The 24,166-nt window shown below is 39.6% G+C and overlaps 1 protein-coding gene across 1 annotated transcript in view; it reads right to left on the reverse strand.

The window, feature by feature from the left end:
* The window catches only part of LOC309601533 (netrin receptor UNC5D), a gene marked incomplete at both ends in the record, with an annotated part of 166,600 nt that extends 142,666 nt beyond the window's left edge, over positions 1–23,934 (reverse strand). Inside the window, one exon of the mRNA XM_082334578.1 lies at positions 23,832–23,934. Within this exon, the coding sequence (XP_082190704.1) occupies positions 23,832–23,934 (103 nt within the window). The remainder of the gene's footprint in view (positions 1–23,831) is intronic.
* Between the last annotated feature and the right edge of the window lie 232 nt (positions 23,935–24,166).

Consider the following 24,166-nt stretch of genomic DNA (forward strand, 5'->3'; position numbering starts at 1 on the left):
CAAGATATCACCCTAAGGCAGTATAGAAAGATTGCAGAAGCACAACTGAGTTCTCACATGGTGAAGCCACAGACCAGAGTCATCCTACTCAAAAGTTTCCTTCATTAACAGTGCTGTAGCCAGGAACGCTTCTCCCAAACTGCCTGAAATTTGAACAGCTATCAGAATTAAGACAGGAGTGCACGTCTTAGTGGGCACACACATGGCCTCAAATGTTCCCTCGGGACAGAACTCATCCATTTTCTGTCCTACAGTCTTGCAAGCATGGCCTTGGGCACGGACGGAATGAACCCCTTGGAGTATGTTTGGTGTATTCACATTGCTATGTTCACACAGGCTGTCGGGAGACAATCTGACAAACAGAAGAGGGACAGAAAATGCAAACTATACATTCAGCTGCTCAGTCGGCTATGCACTCTGCTCAGAACGGTACGGACGTATCCGATGGCTCATTCCAAAACGATTTTGCTAAAAGTGACAAAGGTCCAGATCAATACAGCTGGTAGGATGGCTTCCAACAAGGTCAGCTGTTCCCAAGGCACTGAACTAAAGCTGGTAATTCCCACGGGCAATACTTTTGATGACTACAAATCCAAGCTACACTTAGTCAGCTGACCTAGCAACGAAAGAAGAGCTACCCAATTCCCGTTACTTCTATAATCCCATTTAAGCATGTGTTGGATACTGCAAACATACAGTCTTCTCCTGCGGTCAAGACAGAAAATTCTAATTTTGTGGATTTCAGAAGAACTCTGGGAACAAGCAGGTTAATCGGGAACACGGTTTGGAACGTTCTAAATAAAAATTCCTGGAGCTCTTCCCCCATGTCACCAATGTTTTTATCTTTGACAGTAAATCAATACTGGCTGTTAATTCAAAGCATAGCATTTATGAGTTCTTACATGTTTATGTAGAAAATGAAGGGTAGTGTTTACCCAAAAGCTATCCTGTTTTTTGCAAAAAGCATGAAATTAGATTTGTGGGACTAATTAAGCATAAGATAACTTCTTTTTTTGGTCCTTTACCCTGTATTCTAGCTTTCAGTATGTTATTGTAAGCACTGAGACGTAACTCAGAAATCCAAAGCCATCTTGCAATCAACTACTTATGGAAACAATATGGAATAGATTTTATTCTGGGTGCATGTAAAAAAATGCAAGATCAATCATCTTCAGGTAAAGCAGCACTATCGTGCCAATTAGATAAAGTATAATTAACCACAGGGGATTGCTGCTTTCACAGCATTTTGTAAATAAAGTTTTACTTTTCATCTGTCAGACCTCTTGTGGTTAACCAAACTTTTATTACAAACCTCCTTGCAAGTCCATTTAGATTATCTGATCTGTGGTACTCTGCATCACACGTACACCAGCGTCCACAGAAGGAAGAAGAATACAGAGAAGCAAATCTCTGCAAGTTCAGCAGTTTGCTCGCAAATCAAGTATAAAGTTGAGAGTCTACTGCACTATTTGTTGTGTTAATCCACCAATCCTCAAGCATCTGGTTTTAGATAATATTTTCCTGAAATAGTAAAATACACACTAACAGACGGAGTAACACTAATCAGTCTTTAAAAAAAAAAACACAACAAAACACAGGTATGGCACTATTCATGCATCAGTTCTGTAATACGACATCCACACCCAGCTTGAAGAACATTCGTTCTCATAAAGAAAACACTTGTAATACTTTGTTTCCTATAAATCCTAAAGTGATACAATTGCCAAGTGACAGCAATGAACCTTAAAGTAATCATTTCTTTTGCTAAGCATGGTGATCAGAGCCACTAAAACCACAGTATTTCTTTAAGACTTAAAATGCCAGCCAGTACTAGTTTAAATTTCTCAGAGGTTCCAGCTCTCCAATTTATTTCACTTAAGTATTTGCCCCCCTTCAGATTTGTCTTTCCAGTCTCTATTCCTGTCAAATCAAAACCCTGTTTCTATTTACTGTTTATTGTGAAAGGTACAGCTTACCAGTTGAATTCCAGCATTACTAACCAAAAGTCCCCTATCACGTTTTCACGGGGACATGGTATTTTTATACTTCCTACTCCAGCTTTAAAAAGCTCCAGAAATCTTCACTTTCTTTAACCAGAAAAGGTAAGACAAGGAATACAGGAAAGTGGTCTATTGAGGTATATATTTTGAATATTACCTTTTTTATTAAAAAAAAAAAAAAAAACAAAAAACAAAAAAAAAAACCCAAAACAACAAAAACAAAAAACCAAAAAACCAAAAAGGCATTACTTCAAGTCCTGTTTATAGCAGTAAGGGCTGCTTCCATGAATTCAGAACTTTAAGATAAAAAAAATAACGATGCCAGAATCTTTGCTCTGATACGATACAAAGCCCATGCCTATCTCCAGCAAGCTAGATGTTACAAAAACAAACCAACCAAACTCCCAAAAACCAACCAACCAGACAAAAAAAGGCAATATCCAAGCGCAGAAATGGTGCAAGAAGAGGGTAAAAACAACTGATACATAGTTGTGAGTGGCTGTTTCCCTAAACAGACATTCCCCTAGCAAGGCAGGGGTTTTATTTTTAATATATACACTCTATACTTGATTCACGGTTTTCTGTGCCACCTTCAGACTGCAATTTGTAATGAATGTGTCTTTTTAACCTTCATTCAGCCCTTCTTAACACTTACTGCCTCACCCACACAAGTTTTGGGTTGCGCTGTGCGTGGATGGTCCATCACTTTTGATCAGGGTCCTTTTTCTCAGCAGGGCTCGTGCTGGTCCTACCGCGTTCAGCCTGACGCAGCCCATTTACCAGAGCGTTAAAGTTCTCCCGCTCCCAGCCTCACGAGGAAGACCTAAAGGGCTCTCTTTGCATTTCTGGAGACTGGGGGAGGGAAAGAAATACAGCACTGGAGCCTCTCAGAAACTCTGCCTTCGATGGACTGAATATACTTCTACAGCTTCCAGAGTAGCCTGATGCAAATGATTCCAATAACTTTCTTTTGCTCATGACTGAGTACATTACATCAGCAGGCTTCTAGGCCCAGCACTGCAAGACTAATTGGTTTTCACCATATATATAATAGAAAAGCTTATAAGATTCTCAGTCATAACTTTAGCAGGATAAAAAAAAAAAAAGTAAATAGGCCTGACAAGTCACATGCTGCGGATGTAATTTAGGAGAGGCTATTTTTGTACTTTAATTTTAATGCAATTTAACATATTAAACTAAAAATGGTTCCTTTGAGATGCACCGCAACATTCCAACTTTAACAGCTTCTCAAGTCTGAATGATAATGCACTGAAGCTTAGCTGCGTGCCAATATTTTATTATTTAAAAAGTCATTCTCATTTAGGTTTTGATCCATTTTATGTTCCTTGACACAGATTAAGTTATTACAAAATTAATGAAAATTGTCTGCATGACAGCAGATTTTTTTCTTTGGGCCTGCAAATATAATTATCCACCCACAGAAGAGGAGGAAAAATGAAGAGAGGGTCTCTATTACTGACAGATACTGCCCTACATTTTTAACACAGGGAAAAGAACCTGCTGTCAAACATGCAAATCATTTCCAAGTAAGCACCTTCCCAAGGGACCATGTTTACAACAGATAAAGTAGTAATTGGGAATGCAGCAACTTTTGTTTTTATATTAGCAGGAAACAACGCAGCATCAAAGCAATTCTCTGGTGAGGCTACAGCATGCAAAGTCAAGTCTGTGGCAATTTTCCCTGCCAATCAAAGGATTTCCCCTGGATTTCACAAGCTTTGTAAGCCAGACCTCCTCATGAGTAGATCAGTGCTCCTCCCTTGAGAAAGGCAAACTAATATCCTTTGGTTTTAGCGTGAGAAAGACAAAGAGAACTACGACAAGGACACCATCACATACCATTAATAAAGTATGAGAGAGTATTGTTTATTACAAAAAGAAGAAAAGTCACTTAGCTGACCATTTGGCTTTCTCCTATATTTCAGCAATTGGGAACACCCAGCTTTACCTCTCAGACAACATTATCAACAGTGGCCAACTACCAAGGCAGTCAACATACATGACTTTAGGTCCTGTAAAGGCATTCACATAAAAACGTCAGTATACCGCACTTTAGTGTTACCAGTACACAATCCTTGATATCGAAAGGTTTAATAAATGCATTTGTTAAGCCACCTTCACCTTACAGAAAAAAAAAGAATAAAAAAAACCCCTGTTATCCGAGTTTTGTGCATTTGGGTCCCAAACAAGACTTCGAGCGATTCCCTTCCCTAAAGCATTATCAGACTTCACACCACCTTTCTGAATAGAGAGGGGCTCTCACAGAAGTGAAGTTGTAAGGGTGATCCGTAACACCGTAACAAGAGAAAGTCTCCTGCCTATTCATTAAACAGAGAAAAATAAGAGTTAAACAGACGGGTTTGTACACCATTTTGGCATCTGGGAATGATAAAGTCTAGGGGCAGTTGGAGGATCGCAGGGATAGCTCCCAGAGAGAAAGCCCATAGCACATTCAGGGCCAGGACAGTTAAGCCTAGAGACTTCTGAAGTGAGTTCGTTTGGAAAGTAACATATTTAAGGAAAACTGTAATGTTCTACAGGTTCTATTTTTTTTTAAATTTTGTTTTGTTTTTTAATAAGTGATATCTATTTACAGATGCAGAATTGTCTGGTGATTTAAGGCTATTTAATAAAATTCTGCAATAAAACTATTATAAAAATATGTGATCTGGACAGCTAATAAACAGCCTAAAACTTTTCACATCTTGTCCTTTCTGGAACATGTCAGGCCTAAAGCTTGTACAGCCATCTGAAAATGAAACTATTTCAGAGAAAAACCTACAAAACAAATCAATCAATGCCCATCACAGCACTGGAAAGCATATGGGCACCCGCTCCCTTGCCAGTACCTTCTAATCGTATACACATTCCTGAAGTCCCCACGACAGCCAACTGATCATCATATGTTTTATTCACAACCTACTCCAAGTCAGATCTAAAGCCGTTGTCCAAGAGATAGAACGATTTCAAGAATAACATTTTAGTGAGTTATACGCTTTCTTTTTTTCCCATCTCACAAACACTGAAATCCTTCCCCAAAAGCTTAAGCTGAAAAACCAAGTTAAGAGCTTGAAATGAGGAAACCAGAGGCTCATTGTGCACACTCACAGGAATTATGCTGATCAGAGAAACGCTGATTAGAAATTGAACCCGTGCTTCTAGATAGTACATTAATGCCTTCATCAAAGTACCCATACCCCCGACTTGCCAGTCTTTAGCACCATTTTCTTTCCACCTTACTCTCTTCAGCTTCTGGCCTATAATGCTGCCGTTTCCTACACTGGATATATCACAGCTCACAGCAGACAAGATGAGTTTAGCCTTTAATCTAGCTACTTTCTAGGCAGCACGCCTACATGAACTCCAATGTCATTTAAAACTGCTCAGATGTCTCCAACGTTGGTGAAGTCCATTTGTGATGATAATACCATTAAACAGTCGTCAAGACAGATTTGAGAGAAGACAGCAGTTTAAGGTTCCGAAAAGTGTTTTTCAGCCTTTTATGAAAAACTAGGAATCCATAAGACAGCAATATTCTTTTGAAGTTTCTTTTAAAAACGCAGACATTAAGACATGACATTCATATTTCTGATAAGCAATAATTTATTCGTTCACAGCGTTACTAAGAATTTCTCAAACTTTGTAAAAGCCAGCACAGTTCTGTATTTTTTATCTCTCACGGCCAGACTGGTACAAAGAACTCTCTGATACGGATATTCACAGGTGAAAGGCATCTATTTAGGTCATCTATTCTGCTTGCCTTCAAGTGCAGAATTATTTCTGGTAAAATATTATTTATATTAAGACTCTCTGGGGCTAAGATAAGTCAAAAGAGGACAAAAGACATATTGGATATGTTTACCTTGACACTCAGCAACTGCAAGGCGTCTCTCCAGACCCGACACAAAAGTTACGCACGCAGAGACCCTGAAAGCGTGGCTCAAGTGGCTCTGCGGCTGAAGAACGCCTTTTCAGACTCAGAGAATTCCCCAGATGTCTCAGTGCTCTCTGAAGGTGAGTACAGCTCTAGACAGAATCACACAGGGTATCAAAAAAAAAGACACCATGTGGCTGGGAGGCAGGAGGGGCAGAGCTCATGGCAGGTTTACAGCCTTCTTCATAGCCTTGCAAAATAGATACAAACAGTGTGAAGGTATCTTCCTGAACATGGCCCGATGGCTGGTAGTTTCAGCACACCGTGAGTTTAACTATTGCTAAGTTTTTGTAAACCTTTTGATAAAGGACAGTTCTAAGGAATTATCTTAGGAAGATAAAGTAGCAACTTGGTAGATATTTATAGATACCTCCTTTCAGCACACAGCATAAAATAAAAATTATTTTCACCTGCCTACTCAGCACCAGCCTGAATTCTATCTAGAACAGTACCCTGGAATTCACAGTACCAACAAACAGCAAACTACACATTCATAACACAAAACAGATGAGGATACTTATACTTATGTTTTCCCTATATGGTTTATAAACATAGACACACATACACAATGCTTTATCAAAAATATTTAGGAAGACTCATCCACAGAGCTGCAGCAGAAAACAAAGTCTGACCAAAATATTGATATTGCAATTAAAGGAATAAGAAATTACCATGTAGCCTCCTTACAATATCTTTAGAAATTATTCTCTCCAAAGCTCTCTTATAAAGGTGAAAACTAGGAAAACTGTTTCTGGAAGAAACACTATACATAAACAACCAAATTAAAGGTAATCATGACAGACTCAAATGAACTTGCTTTGGAATTAGTGCAAGAAGGTTTAGTATGTGCAACAAAACCAAACTCATGCTATAAACCCAGATGAAAGAATTAAAAATATCTATGCAAAAATGCAAAATGAGGTGCAATAAGTCAAAGAAAATATTCTATCTGCTTCAGTCTTGCTGAGTTAATGATGGAGAACAGAGGATGCAAATCTCATTGATAACTCAGGAACCCAGGAAAACAAGGAAATTACCTTCAGACTCTTTCCTTTCCTGTTCCAAACTTAAACCAGAATGAAGTATTTAAATAACAACTAATATAATTCTGTAATTATAGAGCAGTTGATAAGCATATTGGCATATATAGAAATATGTTTGCCAAAAATCTAAGAAAAAGAAACTCTCTGTGATTTTGTGGTAATGGTCAATACTGAGAATACTGAAGCAGCCAGTCATCTTGGTTTATTAAGTGTTGGGGGTTTTTTTTGAAAGATTACCATTTCTAGAGAAACAGGTAGAAATATGACAAAAGCTAAGTGCACAGCTGAAAGACCTTGAGGTTTGAATTACTATTAATAAAGACAAGAAATGCAACTGATCCAACATAATTTACAAATGTTGTGACATTCGAACAGCAGGGAACCTTGCTTTTTTGCTATTCTAGTCATGTAAAAAACATTGAAATACTATTTCACAGGGCAACTTAGACCCACAAATTAAAATTAGGAAAAACTCTTAATAATAAGCAGTTAGTATGTAATTTTATGTACGAGAAGAGGTATTTGCAAAATAATCATGTCTCAAAGAAATCTCAGAATAATAATCAGCAGAAAACCTGTTCATGAAATGTGTATAACAGAGGTTTTGCAGCACTCAAGAAATCTCACTGAGAGAAGCTCGGAGCATAACCCAAACCCTCCTGAAAGATTGCAGTAAGGCATCCCAGGGCAACGCTGGGATTTCATGGAGTAGAAGACAGAGAGGGTATTCTACAATATCAGGCAAGATTATAATCTAGGTCACATGTAAACCCATAAATAGTACCCTTCGTCTGCAGAATTTAAAATATTTAAAACCATTGTTGCGGGCCCTCTTGATGCATGTTATGGGGTGGTTTCTGTCTTGATTACATGCAGCTGAGTATATGAATTCCATCTTTTATTTCCATGTCAGCTGGATTTCTTCTGCAGCTAATTGGAAGCCAGAGAACTCTGCCTATGGGAAAGCCAGCAGCTATTGCAGCCTGCCTCCACTAGAATTTGTCTTTTGGAAGTATAACAAGGTCATTTTTAAAAGATACAAGTAAATGGAGAGGGGAAAGAGGAGGAGAGTCCAACGAGCAATGAGACAGTCCAGGTTATTAACTAGCATAAGATGAGAGAAAGGAGGTGGTACTATTCAAAATCCACACCTTTGCTCATTAGTCATTGCTGTGACACACAACTGAAACATAACACTGGCAACTGTTCTTTATTTGGCAAAGTGGGATGCAGGCTAGGAGCAATTTACAGGCTATAAGAAACTGATTCTTTTTTTATTCTCTTCTGTATTACAAGTACAGGTCTACATGAACACAGTGGCGTTTTTTCCTGTTTCCCCCTTTCAGAACAGATGAGCAATGCGCACAGCGTTTTCTTCCACTACAAATAAGTGACTATTGCTTTTACTTGATGCTTGCTTTCCATTTTCCCATCCATGTCTAACCCAGGGAACTGACTCCTGAGCCTCCCCCCTGAATGCCATGTGGAATACACTGCCACAAACGTTTCGTAAGTCTCCTTCCATAAAATAAATGCAAAAAAACCCCAAACCCCAGAATACAAGTGAGTACTTGTTGAAATTCTGCTGTGCTCAAAATGAAGGCTAAGTCGAGTAGTTTACAGGCATCTACTGCAAGAGTAATAGCGCAAGAGAGAAACCAAGTAAAAGAACAGCTACAGCCTATGCACTTCCAATAGCTTCCGAGCTTATTCCAGTGTAGAAGAAGATACAGTTGTTTATAAACATAAGGATTTGCTGCTTAGTATTCTATGAAAATTTAGGATTGACCTAACAAGCGTACAGCTTGCCCAAACTACTGCAGCATCAGATTCATCCTCTGTATCCCTACGATACTAACAAATAAGGGAGAAAAACAAAGGAGGAGCCAAGGCACAAGCAATTCATTTCCCTTTCTTAAAGTTCAGTCTAGACCGTCCCTATCTATTAGAGAAAGACAAACCACAAAGGGTGATCAAGAGCTCTAGACAACCCATCAAAGGTAGTCTGAAGTCTTACTCGCTGGCTGAGCCTATCAACCAGAAAAGGCATGTCAGACCAGATCTAGATGTGCTTTTAGGTTATAAGAAGGTAATCTGCTAAGAGCAAGCTAAATGGGATTTCTGTTTAAATGCCGATTTCGTTACGCGACGAAGCAGATTGTGTGTTCTCACATTAGCATCTCAGTTATCACTTCAAGCATGGAAAGTAGACACAGAATTAGGGATAGCAAATATTGATTATAAACTCAGAGTTTCTTACTGTAGCAGACACGCTAAATTCAACTTACACGCTCACCACGAACAGCCTATGAGATGGAGTACTGCAAGTAGGACAGTTACAACTTCCGGATTTATCGACTCATCTTACACAAAGGGAAGGGTGTGAAAAGCTGTTTTAGAAATGTAATTTGACGATTTCTATAGACACTACACAGAATAATGAAATAATGAAGTGTCGGTGATTTCTACTGCACCCTAGCTTTTCAAATGTATATGTATTACCTTGTTGAATTCTGCTTAGATACACAGTTAGGTGCTATACTCCAGTGGCTGGCACACAACACTGGAGGTTTTCTGAATTTTAACTCACTGTACAACTAGGGAAGTCCTTTCTATATCACTGCTTATGTTCACCCAATTATGAAATGAGTATTTGGTAGAGCCTGAATTTACCTGAGAGCTATTGACCACATTTAAGTAACAAAGTTTCCATTTCCATCCACCAAGAAGCTTGTCTATCATTTGAAAACAAACAAACAAACAAACATGAAGATCAAGAAAAGTAAGACTACTGCAAGCAACCATACTGTAAATTAAATTATTTTCATTCTCACTTGTCTTAAACGTCACTAATGAAAACCAAACCTTTTTGGATGCATCTTAGAAGTCACATACAGCAAATAAAGAATTCCTGAAATACCCACATATCCTCCTCTGACTGCTACGCTGAAGGCAGGAAACATGTAGGCAACTCATACAGCTACCTGACTGCATAATCTCTAACTGTGAATGCGGTAGATCTCTAGTGTTCTAATCAGTCCCACAAAGACCACGCACAAATACGCAAGGATGTGTATCTGCAGGAGCACTAACAGGGCTACCTAACTTTTTGAATTAAAGTCTTAAAGATCCTTGACATGATAAAAAGACACTCTCAACAGTCACCTTGTCATAGTCTTCTCTTTATTAAAACAATTTACTTCATGTTGTTACTGAGAAATTTGAGTGCCAAATCAGTGGAACAGGTTACCACAACAGTAATAGCCACAAGAGATTTGCTGATCTCCAGCAGAAATAGTTTAATGACAACCTAGAGGTCAAAATCTGTTTTCATAAATACAGGACACCATCTCAATACTCTGTATAAGGAGTCTATTCATGGAACAGTCTAAATCTTTATTAACACTTGCCAGTGACAAGTCTGTTTTACTGAAGAGCCACTCAGTGGCCAATATACTTTCACCAAAAAAAAAAAAATAAATAAGGCTACAATCCTTTGCTCAACCTTATTTGCTCTACACTTTTGAGCAAGTTCTTCCAGACAATGCACTAAAGCAAAACAAACACCCTTGTTTTCAAATGTATTAAAAACTATTAAGATGTATTGTCTGTGGACAGCTACATAGCAATAAATATTGCAAAGTAATCTACACAAAAAGGGTTGCAAAGGTGACTGTTTGTAATCTGCTTAACAAGTCACAGTGCTACTACTGAGCCAGGAATCACAGATCCATCAGAAAGAGCAGCCTCAGAACGCTTAGCTGCCCTGATCAAAACCCAACTTGCTCACTAGTATCTTCTACGTCCTTCACAAAACCAACACACATGTCACACTGCAAGTATTCCGTATCTGAATTTCCAGGCCAGCTGGGGAATGGCTCAAATACCGCAGCTGAATTATCTGCTTTTGTCTGAATTAAAGGAGACAGAGCAGGGACAAGGAATTGCAATAGAACCTCCTTCACTAGCATACGAGACAGTATGTTGTAACGTCCCTTTTGAGGCACACATCGCTATCAAGAGTAAAAATAATAGCTGTATTTTATTGCTGCGATACATACGGTATCAAATGCCTGAGCAGAATTTCGTGAATTGTTTTTATTAAACCACTGAGACAGCATTTTAAATAGCCATGAAGAGGGTTTCTCCTACTGCTGTCCACCATGCTACAAGATTTAAAATAAATAGAAGTGCAAGAAGAACAGCTTGGGCTTAAAACAAGTGCTGTGCTTGTTCCTAGGAAGGAAGGTTATTTTATTTAAATAGATTTTATTTCCTCAGCCTCATTCCCCATCTAACTGCTGTCTCTTTTCAAACTCAGATCCAACTTAATCCCACAGAGGCAAGGGAAAAGAAAATCTTCAGCCTAAACCAAGAGAAAATCACTAGAAGACAAAGAAAAAAAGCAACTAACAAATCATGAAACAATGTTTCCACCTGGAGGTTTTTAGATGTCAACTACATTTTGTTGAAAATATTGGAAATCTGAAAGTCATAGATGCTACTAGGAACTCCATGAAGTAAGCATGGTGTGTTAACACAACACATGTTGCGATAGTTAATAAAACATTTCACAAAGCTTGGTTAAATAAGAAGAAGTCTTGATAATATATGTTGAAGTGTTTTGAAAGACAGCATAATGTTTTCAATTCATTCACAGCAAAAAAAAAAAAAATCACACTCACTAGCCCAATTTAAAGTTTTTTCAAGAATGCACTTTAGCATTACTAAGCTAAAATAATGATATAAAAATGGAAACAAACTACCCTCAGCTGTGGCAGATCTCATTACAACAAACTATTGTTTATAATGTATAAAAGTTATTTATTCCACATGCACTTGACTCCCCTTTATTAAGTGATCCCTTTCTCTTGCATCACCTTATTAGATACCTATTTTAAGAGGTAAGAGGTTGCTTATAAGTAGCAATATGCTAGTATAGTAACATGCTTGTGTGGCAAAGGAATTTTTTCTCTCCTTCTTCCCCCTCTAATATAACTGCAGAAAAGAATAATCAACTGTGGAAAGATCTGAAGAGTTCAATGGGCATAAAAGAGGTACTGGCAATAAATTAGAATATTGCAGCCCTCTTTATGGGTTTCAGACGTTGCCTCACAGCTGATACCATACATGAATTTTAAGCAGCCTGCTAGGTCAGGCTAGCTCTTGAGAAGCACTACAAGCCATTACCATGCATCATCATCAGCTAGGTCCTAATAGCGAGCCTTCACCACAAAGAAATACAGCTTACTTACAGGACACTGGACGCCAAATCGGAACAAGGATCACTAAGTTACTCTAGCAACAGCGGAGCTTTTCACTCTCCCACATTTTCAGATGTCCTTTCAGGCGGAATGCTTCTTACACAAGCACCTATGCAAAGATCAGCCCCATCTAAAGTCATCAGAAGCCAACTTAGAGCACAGGGTCCCCATTTTTTTTTAATCAAAGCTTATTCCTACATGCCTCATTTGGGGCTAAGTCAGAAGTCATTGCTTCCCTTTCTGTTTTCCTTCTGCGTGACATGGCAAAAAGACCCACAGGGCAGCGAACTGCAGTCCTATATGTACAAGCCAATGTTTTGGCTGGACACATGACATGTCATTCTATGACCAGCCAGTTTAAAAAACAAAACAAAAACAAAAAACAAAACAAAAAAAAAACAGAACACAACCAACAAAAAGCAAGAACATGCAGGTTTTTATTTCCAGATGTATTGCGCACTGAAAAAATGAAGCAATCACTCCCCACCTCCATAACAACTCTTGGATTAATGAAGTTCTTTCCTGTCTACCCAGTATGAAAAACAGCTTGATCCCCTATAAAACATTTTATACCTTTGATAAAGCATTTTAAATACAGAACTTTCAAAGGGGTTAGAAAAACAAACAAACAAAACAAACAGCAAACTCCTTTGTGTGACCTGTTAGAATTTTGTGGATTTTTATTACGTATACTTGCAAAGAAAGCAAGGGTTGAAACTATGAACCAAACCCAGGCAAAGTTCTATTTCCCAGTAGCAGCTTTTTCTACTTTCTCACGTAAAGCTGCTTTAGAGGTTAAGCACGCCAGGCTAGGATGACAGAATACTGCAGGTTGCACGATAGTGCAGGAGGTGTGGTACCGCCGAATATAACGGGCCCGCGGAGCTGCCAGGTTCTTAATGGCTATGACTTTACTCATGGGGGCTGCAAGGTTGGCTAACCACCACCATAGTGGGCAGACGCAGGACTCTGAATTAGCTCCCAAACATTTAATCTTATTTTATCTTTTACATGAGGTAAATTTCTAAGAGAAACAGCAAATAGTCTACATAATGCATTTGCAGACAAGTAATAACATTTGGTCAGCAGGAAGAAGGTCCTGCACCTTTCGCCCCCACTACCTCTTCATTCAACCAGAAGATGCTGGAGAACATTTATAGAGAGTATTTCAGTAACAGCATTTGCAAAAAATATAGAGATAGAACAGTCAGTTTTCTGTACCCCTCCCCTCTTTCACTAACATTGCTCCTGCCCTTTGAAAAAAACATGAAATCTCTTGAGTGCTTTTATATCTTCAAGGGGTAAAAGTGCTAAAGAGCACGGCTGTATTTCAAACACAAACGCACAAATCCGCTCACGACTGCTGAAGCTGTTCTGTTGGAAATGGTAAAACCAGCTAGAAATGCCACTTAGTGAGAGACACAACCTTACAGCAAAGCAATAGGTGATGAGAGCTAAGAACACTGTGGTCACCATTTACAATGTTTTACTGGTCTTCTCCCCTCCTACAGTGGTATTCCATCACCACTGGGCTTGTGAAGGGGTCTTGCTCTTACGTTTGCCACCTTTTCTGCATTTAATGTACTCATCCGAAAAACCCCTGGTGATTAGAAACAGCAAACTAGAGAAAAGCACTGAATAATATTGGAAACTGAAAGTCCTTAAATTATTCACAGAATTCAAACAGTTTTTGAAGTACACCGTGGCGTTTCGATAGCCATGTAATTCAGTCTGACATCATAAGCTACAGCACTGCAATGCTAATCTGGGAGATGGCTACAGCTGTAAGAGGTTGATGCAGTCTTCATTTACATGTATCTCTGGTCTGTCGTCTGAAAGGACTGAGGACCTGCTAAAGTCTAAATTCAATGGGAGCATCAGTCCACCTAGGTGTGGCTATGATAATTTCACTAATGAAAGAGTAACAATGCCTCACTACGACTCACTGGTGCTTAGCATCACTACAAACTTTTCACATACAACTTAGTGAAACACCATGTATGCTGCAAAATCTTGTGATAGCCTTTTGGTGAAAAATTCAGCATGTAATGTGAGAGTGGGAATTTACTTGCTGAGACTAATATCTACCACCCTTTACTACAGCGTGTTCTCCCTTTACTACAGTACTTCTAATTGTTAAACCTCAAGACCTTTGTGCAGGCATTATCACAGTTACTTAAGTCAAAAGCTATAGCCCAGGCTCTGTCTAAAATCAGGAAGTTTCTCCACCTACTACGTACTCTTCTCCCTCCTCCACAGAGCTTGTTTGGGGAGGTGGAAGGAAGAGACAAGTTTTCCCATTCTATTTCTTTAAGGCATCAAAAGAAGTTACACCTGCTTATCTCAAAAAACCACATCGCTGTCCACTCCAAGACCCAGACAAAGTTATGATGACTCAGAAGATAAGAAACCCAATCTTCAGGGCCTTTTCCTTATACTAGGGTACATCAATGGGAATTTTGCTACTCATTTTATAGAGCGGGAGGATACCCATCATAAGGGTAATCCTGATTTTTATCCTTGCTATTCCAACCTCTCACTAACTCCTCAGAAAGGAAGCAAGGAGAGGTTGGCACATAATTTGTTAAATTACAGCTCTCGAGCTTGAACTGTTAAGTCATGTTTAGTACAACTCAAAACAGAAGACACTACACAATCTTTATGAAGAATTAAAGATGCAAGAATGAGAACTTGTATTCAAGTGATTGAGGCAAAGTTATATCAAGCTCAACAGAAGCCAGGTACCACATTACTAACTCCCAGATTCAATCAAAATAGAGCAGGAATATTTAAATTGTAGTCTAAATTGGATCTGTAACAATCTTCATAGAAATAGGCAAGTCAAGTAGCAAAGTTATCTTTGGAAAAAATCTATTAGCCGTAATGGAATGATAATCCTCTTAGATTCATTGATGCTGACAGATTAAATACTTTAAATTCATCTTTTATTTTGTTAGCTCATTTGACACAAAATAAGTCCTACATTTTTAATATTATAGTGGGAGTAAGAAGGAGTTTTGCTGTTACTGTGGCAAATTCGGTATTAATGGAATGCCTCTGGGTATTCAGTAGAACTATAAACCATGTTACCAAATGACAACTGGAAAGGACTAACTTGTTTCCACTTTTAGCATTCTACCGCTATTTATTAGAAACTAAATTAATATTACTGAACTTGCTTTCTATTTAGGAAAAGCCTAAAAAGCTGGACTGATAACAAGAAAACGCATGAATAAACACGTTTTCCCTAGAATGAAGTGTTTAATATAGGGTTACATATAGCGCCAACCTTTTGCTCCTAGTGTCAGGCTGGCATATCTCCAACAATGGAGCAGCCTGAAAGCTCCAAGCAATCCCTCCTCCTTTCTCCTTCAAGAAACCACCGTGCTTCAGCCACAGCAAAGCATTTTACAGCAATGTTTCTCAGTCCCAGATGCAACTGCCACATAGACTCACCAAACTTACATACAGATTCTTTGTGCTCTACGTGAAAGTCCTAGCTACAAGATTACTTACTGTTCTAGTAACAGGGACTTTCCTGGTATTTTATTCACAAAACCTTTCAAAAGGCTAGTTTCGCACTTCTGCTGATCAAAATTAAATGTTGAGACCTGGAAACTTTTCATTATAGAAAATTATTTACTGCATAACCCTTTGCAATAAATTTTGAGATGTTTGCATTCACTCAGAAATGAATAACATATACCAGGCGTAATATCATACTTTATTTCTAGCTTCTTACGGGTCCCGAAAACCCCAACCAAAATCAGAACGGATGCAGCCGGCAGAGAAGTAAGACAAATCTCCAGCATCTCACCTCATGTTACTCCATTTTAGTTTAAGATACACTAAGTTACTCAGTTTTGGATCTACAGATTTGACCCATTGATTCTATCAGGATTCTATAGTTTATAATGGTAAATAAGAGGTTTTTGCACTGCTATATTTATCACTGGAATACTTGTCAGCTACTTTCACACTCTCTATAAAAGGGAAATTACTGATCATTTGCCTATGAACCATATAAGGAGGCTGAAAGTCTTAAGAATGCACAATTATCCAGGGGAAAAAAAAATCCAGAATTATAAAGCTATTTTAACAAATCTGTATTTTTTCAAAATTACTTAGCTCTGAGAACTACATGATGTGAACAGCAACATTCAGAACTTTATCTGGAAGCCTTCAGTTAGGACACAGTGCTAAAGAGGAATGACATGCATTAAATATATGCACCACCTAGTGTCTTCCTGTGCATCCACTACATTCATTATTGATCTGCAGTACATAGCTTTGACAGGCAAAGTGTTAACTGCTACCCAACGTTACTTTTTTATTCCAAACAGTCCATGCCCTTCACAGCCAAGTTAAAAGATACGAAACAAAAAGTTCCAACTGAAAACTAGCACTATCTACGTTAGCAACAGTAAATACCTTACAATATATCATCGGCATCAAATATCTCCTGAACTCGATGTTGAAATTAATGTTTCAAAGGGTAATGGCTTACCACAGATCTTTAGCGGTTTTAAAACTGCCCTTAAACATAGCTAACCTGAGGCATCCGTCACCATAAAAGTCATAGACGCATCTATTGAACTGCAAATCAGATATGGTTTTATATGAAAGGTTGAATTCAATTAATAAAGCAAATTTGTTTTTCTGTAATGCAATTTATTATTAGGAATGGTGTAAGTATAGAAGCAATTTTGTGAGTAACCATTCACAATTTATAAGAAATCTCCATGTTTGCTCTTTTTATGTTCATTCTCTGCCAGGATTCAAGCAATTCAATTTCACATGCAGAAACGGTCACAGAAGAAAAGTTTTAGATCCACAAAAGCACTTTCTACTGAACAAAAATTAAGGATATCCAACCAGAAGATGAGTAATAGAACACTTATTTTAACGATTTACGGATGAGCAACCTGCATGGTATTAACACACGCACAGAACAAAATCCAAAATATTTTAGTTTATCCTTCTACAAATAAAACTCTCATCAACAAGGAGCAGATATTTTCAAAAAGCTTTTTGACATTCAACACAACTTAGATATCAAAGCATGTTAAATATTATTTTAAGTCTCCATTCAGCATAAAAGCAAAAAGCAGGTCTCCTGGAAAAAGTCAGAAGCAATTTTTTAAGTTTTCCTATTGTTGTTCCTATTGCTTCTTTAAAGCAGGCGTGGATATGGAGAAACAAAGAAGAGCTCAGCAACCCCGTTTCCATTCATTTTGATTACACTTTTTATGTCTAGACGCATTTAATAAGCTTTATCCTCAGATTCATTATGCTCTTTTATTACAGCATTTCAAGTGTTGAAGCACCCATTGGACCTTCAAAGTATAGAAGCTATTTACAATTACACCCGAAGCCCTACCGTACAGGTACTGTACACAGGGCAGGAAAAGTTAACTATCACCTCCAAAAAAGGAACCACAAAGTCACTTTCTGCAACGTTACAGGTCAACTCTGGAGCTGGGACCAAACTGCAGGGACATCCAAGTCCCAACCAAGCCTTCAACATCTAAGTTCCCTAGTCATGATGGTCACAGAACTGGGAATGACTGGCATTAGGCAGTCCAGACAGTACAGGAAACTGGTCTGTTGCATTCACAGACTGGATGCTACAGCGTCACGTCATCTCTACCTCGCAAAGTTGCTTGGCGTGCCTGTTAACGGCAGGGCCTCTACTAAAAATTTTTTCCTGTGACACAGTAGACTCGCAGAGCACGTATTTGGCATCTAAACTGAGCCACCTCACAGGCCAGCTTCCCCTCAGATGGCAACCGAGTCGCAGCCAGCATCAGCTGGATGCAAAGTGGGTAATTAGCACTAGGACTTCCCATTTTGCGTTGCTTTTCCATCGGAACTGTCCAGACCCAGGCTGCTTCTCCTTTCAGTTGCTTGCAATAGGTTTGTGGCTTTTAAAAACTCTTCAGAACATTGTTATCTAGAAATTAAGGTCATTGGCTGCTTGTAATTTTTCTCTTTCCACGACACATTACGTAGAGGTTTCCAATGAGATGTTCGCAGTAGGAATTTCAAACATGTACAGTAACTTTTTTTTTTTTTTTTAGCAAAATACAGAAAGACTAGGATAGGGTATGCTGAAATTATGTCTATGATGCATGCACGTAATCTCACATACATATTCTTGTCTGAAAAAACAGGTTAATTTGTTATTGTTCTACAGACACAGTATTGCACAAAAAATACCTTGTATAAGCAAATTAATTTGATACCGCCTATTCAACCTCTTCAATAATCCAAAGCAAGCTAATTGCTGAATAAATTCAAACCATGCTAAGCTTCCTAAAGGAAATATTTTTAACCTAAATGGAAGTAAATTAACTCAGTGCATGAGGGCTTCAATGACGTCTATAATTTTTTAAAATTCAAAAAAGAAACAGGCAAAAACCAGACAAAAATACCTACAGCAGTAGTCAGCAGAACATTCATTAGGGAACATCACGTTTAAGTGTAATTGCCCTCCGACATCCCCTGCATGGAAATTCCCATAAAGCCTCTAGCAGTAAGGAGTATCGGGCAAGTAACTGGACTCCACTGACCAAGAGCCTGCAATAACAGTTTCTTTATTAACAACATTTTTTAATGGTGTTAAGAAAGGCCACAAAAGGGCGAGTGGGGAGGGGAAGATGGATGAAAACGATATTGATCACAATTATGCAGGTAAATCACAAGGTTCAGATTACTTAGGCTTGTACATAGTGTTAGCATCTTCTAATACCTACTTGCAAGATGCTCTAAAATATGGTTTATTGACCTCTAATGAGATACAACGGAGCGTTAAAAATTTCATACTTACAAATACTCATGCTCTAAGCTAAGGCCACACGATACAACGTGACTACTAAAGTTCTTCAAAAGTATAAATAGAAAATGACACATTTTTCTATTTTATACAAATGAATCTGATCATCTGCTTCACTGCAACAGCAGCAGCATCTAAAAACAACTGAAACAGCAGCCTCTGGTGTTAAATTTCTGCTCTTTTTCTCAGACTCCACCTTTCACCAGAAAGCAGGACTAAAAATACAGAAAAGATACACCAAGTGGCCCTGAGGAATCCTTTGCACCATAATTAATTTTCCATCTTAGCATATATCATACTGTTTGTGTTTGCCTTCTATAATTCACTGTGAAAATATCATCAGATTAGCTTCTATTCTGCACTGGTGAAAATTCATCTTGATGCAAAGTCCTCTTACTGTAGAAAGAGAGAAATTTTCTTTCATAGCATGGAAAGCTCATTTCACCCCCGTACAGCTCAAGCTTTATTCTCTAGATCTGAAGAGACAGAAATTACACATCTCTCGAGCACATATATGAAGAAGCACATGTGTACGAAGGATGAGCCAAGAAAAACCACCCCTGCAACACACCATCTTAAAGGGCAGAATTATCCTTTCTTTCCAAAAATGAAATATTTTCACAGAGACGCTTGCATTAGAAAGAAAGCGCGTGATGGAGGCTGCGCACACCTCACTTGCAGGACAGGATCATATGCATAGCTCTTCAGGTTTTTGTTTGAGCGATACAAGGAAAACTTACGGCCATTCTCATCGGTAGCATTCCAGAAATTCATAGTATGCTCTCTGTGCAAAACAGTAATATACTCAAGTGTTATCAGTGCGCAGATTAAAACAATCCTCATAAGGATTAGTGTTCTGTAACAGACAAAATTAGAGCGTATTCATGTCCAAAGTCAGTCTTCTACTCAATAGGAATGTTCAGACTTTGCCATTCTTTCTCTGAATTATCTCACAAACTATGTTACAAGAAATTACAAAGACAGTAATAAATGCAGAAAAAAATCAGAACTAAATAGAAGCCTTAACAAAACTAGACAATGACTTAAAAAAAGACACACACATAGATACTCTACGAGTTCCAAAACGTGACAACTTCTGCATCATGCACCCAGTTTTGAAATACTGCTCTTCAGAGCCCCCAAATTTCCTGTGGTTGTAGGGCAATTAATTACTCTCTTTCGAAACCTTAGTTTCTCGACCTATGAAAACAAAAGCAACACTATACCACATGCAAACTGAGCCTCTATCATTGTGAAGATCTGAGAAAGATGATAAACTAATTAGTAAACAAACCCACAAGTACAGGAAGTTTATTTTCTGAGCCGTTACAAAGTGAAATAATATAAACCTGGACAGAGAAATCCACATAAGATGCTACACACTACAGGGGGAGTGGAAGGATGGTTCAAAGCAGAGCACACGGCTTGCTACTTTAAAGAACGCTTTGTCCTAACAAAACAAAAATACAACATTATCTGAATGGAGTGATTTGAACAAAGTCATACAAGAGATTCCTATAGCACCCATGTCTCGCCTTAATTTTCCTTTTCTTCTATGTCACTTACTAAGAATATTTGAAGTCTACACCTAGCTGAGATATTAATAACATGCATACTTCAAGATCAAATAAATCAATATGCTGACATGGTGTGTATTCAGTTGGGGCTGGCATGTCAGAAACATTTCAAATAGTAAACTGTTGACTGTACTTACAAATAATCAAACAGCTTTACTCCCAGCAGGGTATCAGGAACAGAGAAAGAGAACTTGAGACAGTCTAATAAAGCAACAGAAATAACATATACTTCCTTTTGGATGCAGAAATCAGGACAGCTAAAAAACCTCCCTACTCTGTTAATGCAGTGTGAACGCTGGAGCAGAGCTGGCCGCAGCAAATCAACAACATTCCTCAAATAAAGCACCAGTGATAGCTCTCACACGGCTCCCAGCTGGTGACAATGAAGTACTTTGCAAATATGGACAGAATTCTCAGGTACACAAATGAAATTCTAGCCCATTTATAATGAAATAAATGGAGGCTCATCTAATTTGCACAAGGACATTATTAAATGCAAGACAAAAGGTACAATCAGGACACAAATAACTTGCATACCGGTGCTGTCTTCACCACTAGATTTATTTCAGTATCAATAGAATTTGCTATTTTTACCTTTCTAAAACAAGCATTATTTCTCCAAGTGCTCTGCTGTCCAGAGGCTGGTTTGTCTTCTTGGTTCCTGGATGCAGAGTAGTACTTTAAATATGCAGCTCTCCGGGCTGCATGTTATCAGTGCTTTTTATGTTGAAAAACAATTTTAAAAGAACAAAAATTTTCAGACTACAAGCAGATCTTTGCTTCAACAGCTTACTGTCCACAGACCCACCCGTATTCCAGTAGGTGACTTAGAGGAGCATTTTATCATAATAACATCAGTAGCAATATGCAGGGCTACCAAGCCATACAGTAAGTGCCATACTACTGGAAAAGGAAAATACCTAAACAATGCTTATTTTGAACAAAATGTACTCAGATCTATAAACACCACGTAACACATAGCTGTAGGCTTTAATATCAAGACACAGAAGAATACTAATGTTCATGTTTTACAGACATCTTTATTCAGATACATGCAACCCAAAATTAGTTTCAATGCATCAATGAGATAATAAACATTAGCGACTCTCTTCTCATTTTCAAATTACCATAGTGTCTATGCAATTTTTACTATAAAATAAAAGCCCAAAGCTATATATGTATATTCATTCCAATAGATTTAAAATGCTGCATGAAGTGTACCTACAATCATTTCATTTTTCTTTAAACCCTGTGCAGAATACAATCCTGGCATACAATTTGTTTCAGAGGCAGCTTTTAGACAACTTCATAAACTAAAGATCTTATAGCTCAATGGTTTGTTAACTCAGGTTAACTGCTTAAGCCAAAGCTACAAGTAAACACTATGCAACATCGCAACTGAGAGACTACAGACACCAAACTGATGAAAAAATACACTGTTCTTTCTTAGAATAAAGTCCAAAACCAGTTCTGCTCCAGTCTAGAACTTGAAATGTCCTGCATGGCAAATTTTAATTAAATAGTTGAAACTTGTTCCTTAACAGCAAGAGAAGAGTCATCCTGCTACGCATGACCTGCAGTGTGAAATTTCAGATGCTTACAGGGCCTGATCCTGACCGTACTTCACACAGGGCAAGAACTACCACAGAGTTCTACCAGATGGGTAAAACAAAAGGCCATAAGCACCTCACATCACTGATTTAAATACGCGTGCATTCTTTCGCAGTCACAGCTGTTTCTTAATCAAAGTATTTAAAAAAATTAAGAAATATTAGACTTCATTCTAGTCTTATCATTTATTTCACTGTTCTCTGAAGTGTTATTTTTTTTTTTCAAAGAACCACCAAAAGGCCACATTTTGTCTGTTACACAAAAGCCTCTCGGATTACCCCTCTGCTGGACCAGTCATTGGACCTGAATGGGAGAACACAGCAGCCGAGGTGGCCAGTAAGGAACTGTGGCAAGATGTCCTAATCCGCTAGCTACCTGCAGGTGACTTCCTACGCAGAGACCAAAACCCATGAAGCAGATACAAGAAAATGGAAGCACAGGCACAACAGGCATGCAACGAGAGACCTCCACAGAGGGGCTAGTGTCAAAACGGTGAGAGGAATCTTTTAGGATCTACAAAGTCTGATTGAGAAATTACTTCGTTCTGTGAAAATAATCCATCTGTAAAGAACATAGCATTATAGACTCTAAATACAGAAACTACGTCTTACCAACAGCAGGCACCTTCCTCCAAAAAGGATAACATAACACTAGATTGTCTCCCCGCCCCCTGCTTCCCAGGCTCTTTCCGTACTTTGAGAAGCCCAGATATAGCAGCCAAGGTGTCGGGGATGCCAGGCGATGGGGAGCTGTTGACATCCTTTGGCTACCTGCCCTGAAGAGATTATTTCACTCAAGTGATTTATCAGGAAAAGTTAAATTAAAAAAGGACTCCGAGCATCTCAAATATCCACCTTACACGTACATAAAAAATACATGTGCTCGTACGTATGCACATCCAGCCTCAGCACTTGCATTGCTTGACAGGTAACTGGATTCTCACTGCCAGAAGAGGTCATCGAATCTCCCAAACCCCATCATATCGGGACACCTCGACTAGTCGCTAGGACCGTCGCATTTCTTAAAGACGCTGTCCAAAGGGGCCATGCACACGCTGGATTCCCAAGGATGCTTCTGCACTTAACGGCCCGGAGCTCTCCCCGCCTATTAAACCAGCAGCCCTGTGGTAAATTATCTCCGCTCCGAGGATCCGAACCACCGGTGCAGCCACAGTTTCCACCGCAACGCCCCGTCCCGCCTCCCCGCCCCGGACCAACTCGGGACGCGCTGTCCCGCAGCAAAGCGCGTTTCCATCGCCTCCCGCCCTTCCCCGCGGCGGGGCCGGGTCGGTATTTCTGGCGGGGGCGCCCGCTGCCCCCTCCTGTCGCGATACTCACGCACACGCGGGGCTGCGGGGCTCCCTCAGCCGCGGCGGGAACGGCCCTCCCGGCGCGCGCCGCCCTCCCCCGCCCGGGAGGCACGGGGCGGCGGGGCGCGCGCGGAGCAACCGGTGGGACGGGACCCCCCAACCCCATCCCCACCCCGAGCGCGGGGCTGCCGCCCCGAACTTGGGGGGTGCGCGGGGGGCGGCGGGGGGCCCGCTTACCTCGCAGGGCGGCCGTCCGGCTGCAGAGCCCCAGCAGCAGCAGCAGCAACAGCCGCCGCTCCAGGCGCGGGGGGCAGCTGCTCCTCGCAGCCCCTCCGCCCATGCTGTCTCCCCGCAACTCCCGCGCCTCTCCCCTCCGGAGAAGGGATGCAAATCTCCTCTCGGCCCCTCCGGAGTCGAGCTCCAGCCGGAAAATTCGCCTTTTTTTGGTGTGCTTTTTTGTTGTTGTTGTTGGTTTTTGTTCCCCCCTCCCAGCCCTCCTCTCTCTCCAGACGCGGAGGCGCCCCACGCCCGCCCAGGCGCGGCGAGGCGAGGGCGGGCAGGGGCTGCGGGCA

This window comes from Platalea leucorodia, assembly GCF_965183815.1.
Source record: "Platalea leucorodia genome assembly, chromosome: W".
NCBI classification, from domain to species: Eukaryota; Metazoa; Chordata; class Aves; order Pelecaniformes; family Threskiornithidae; genus Platalea; species Platalea leucorodia.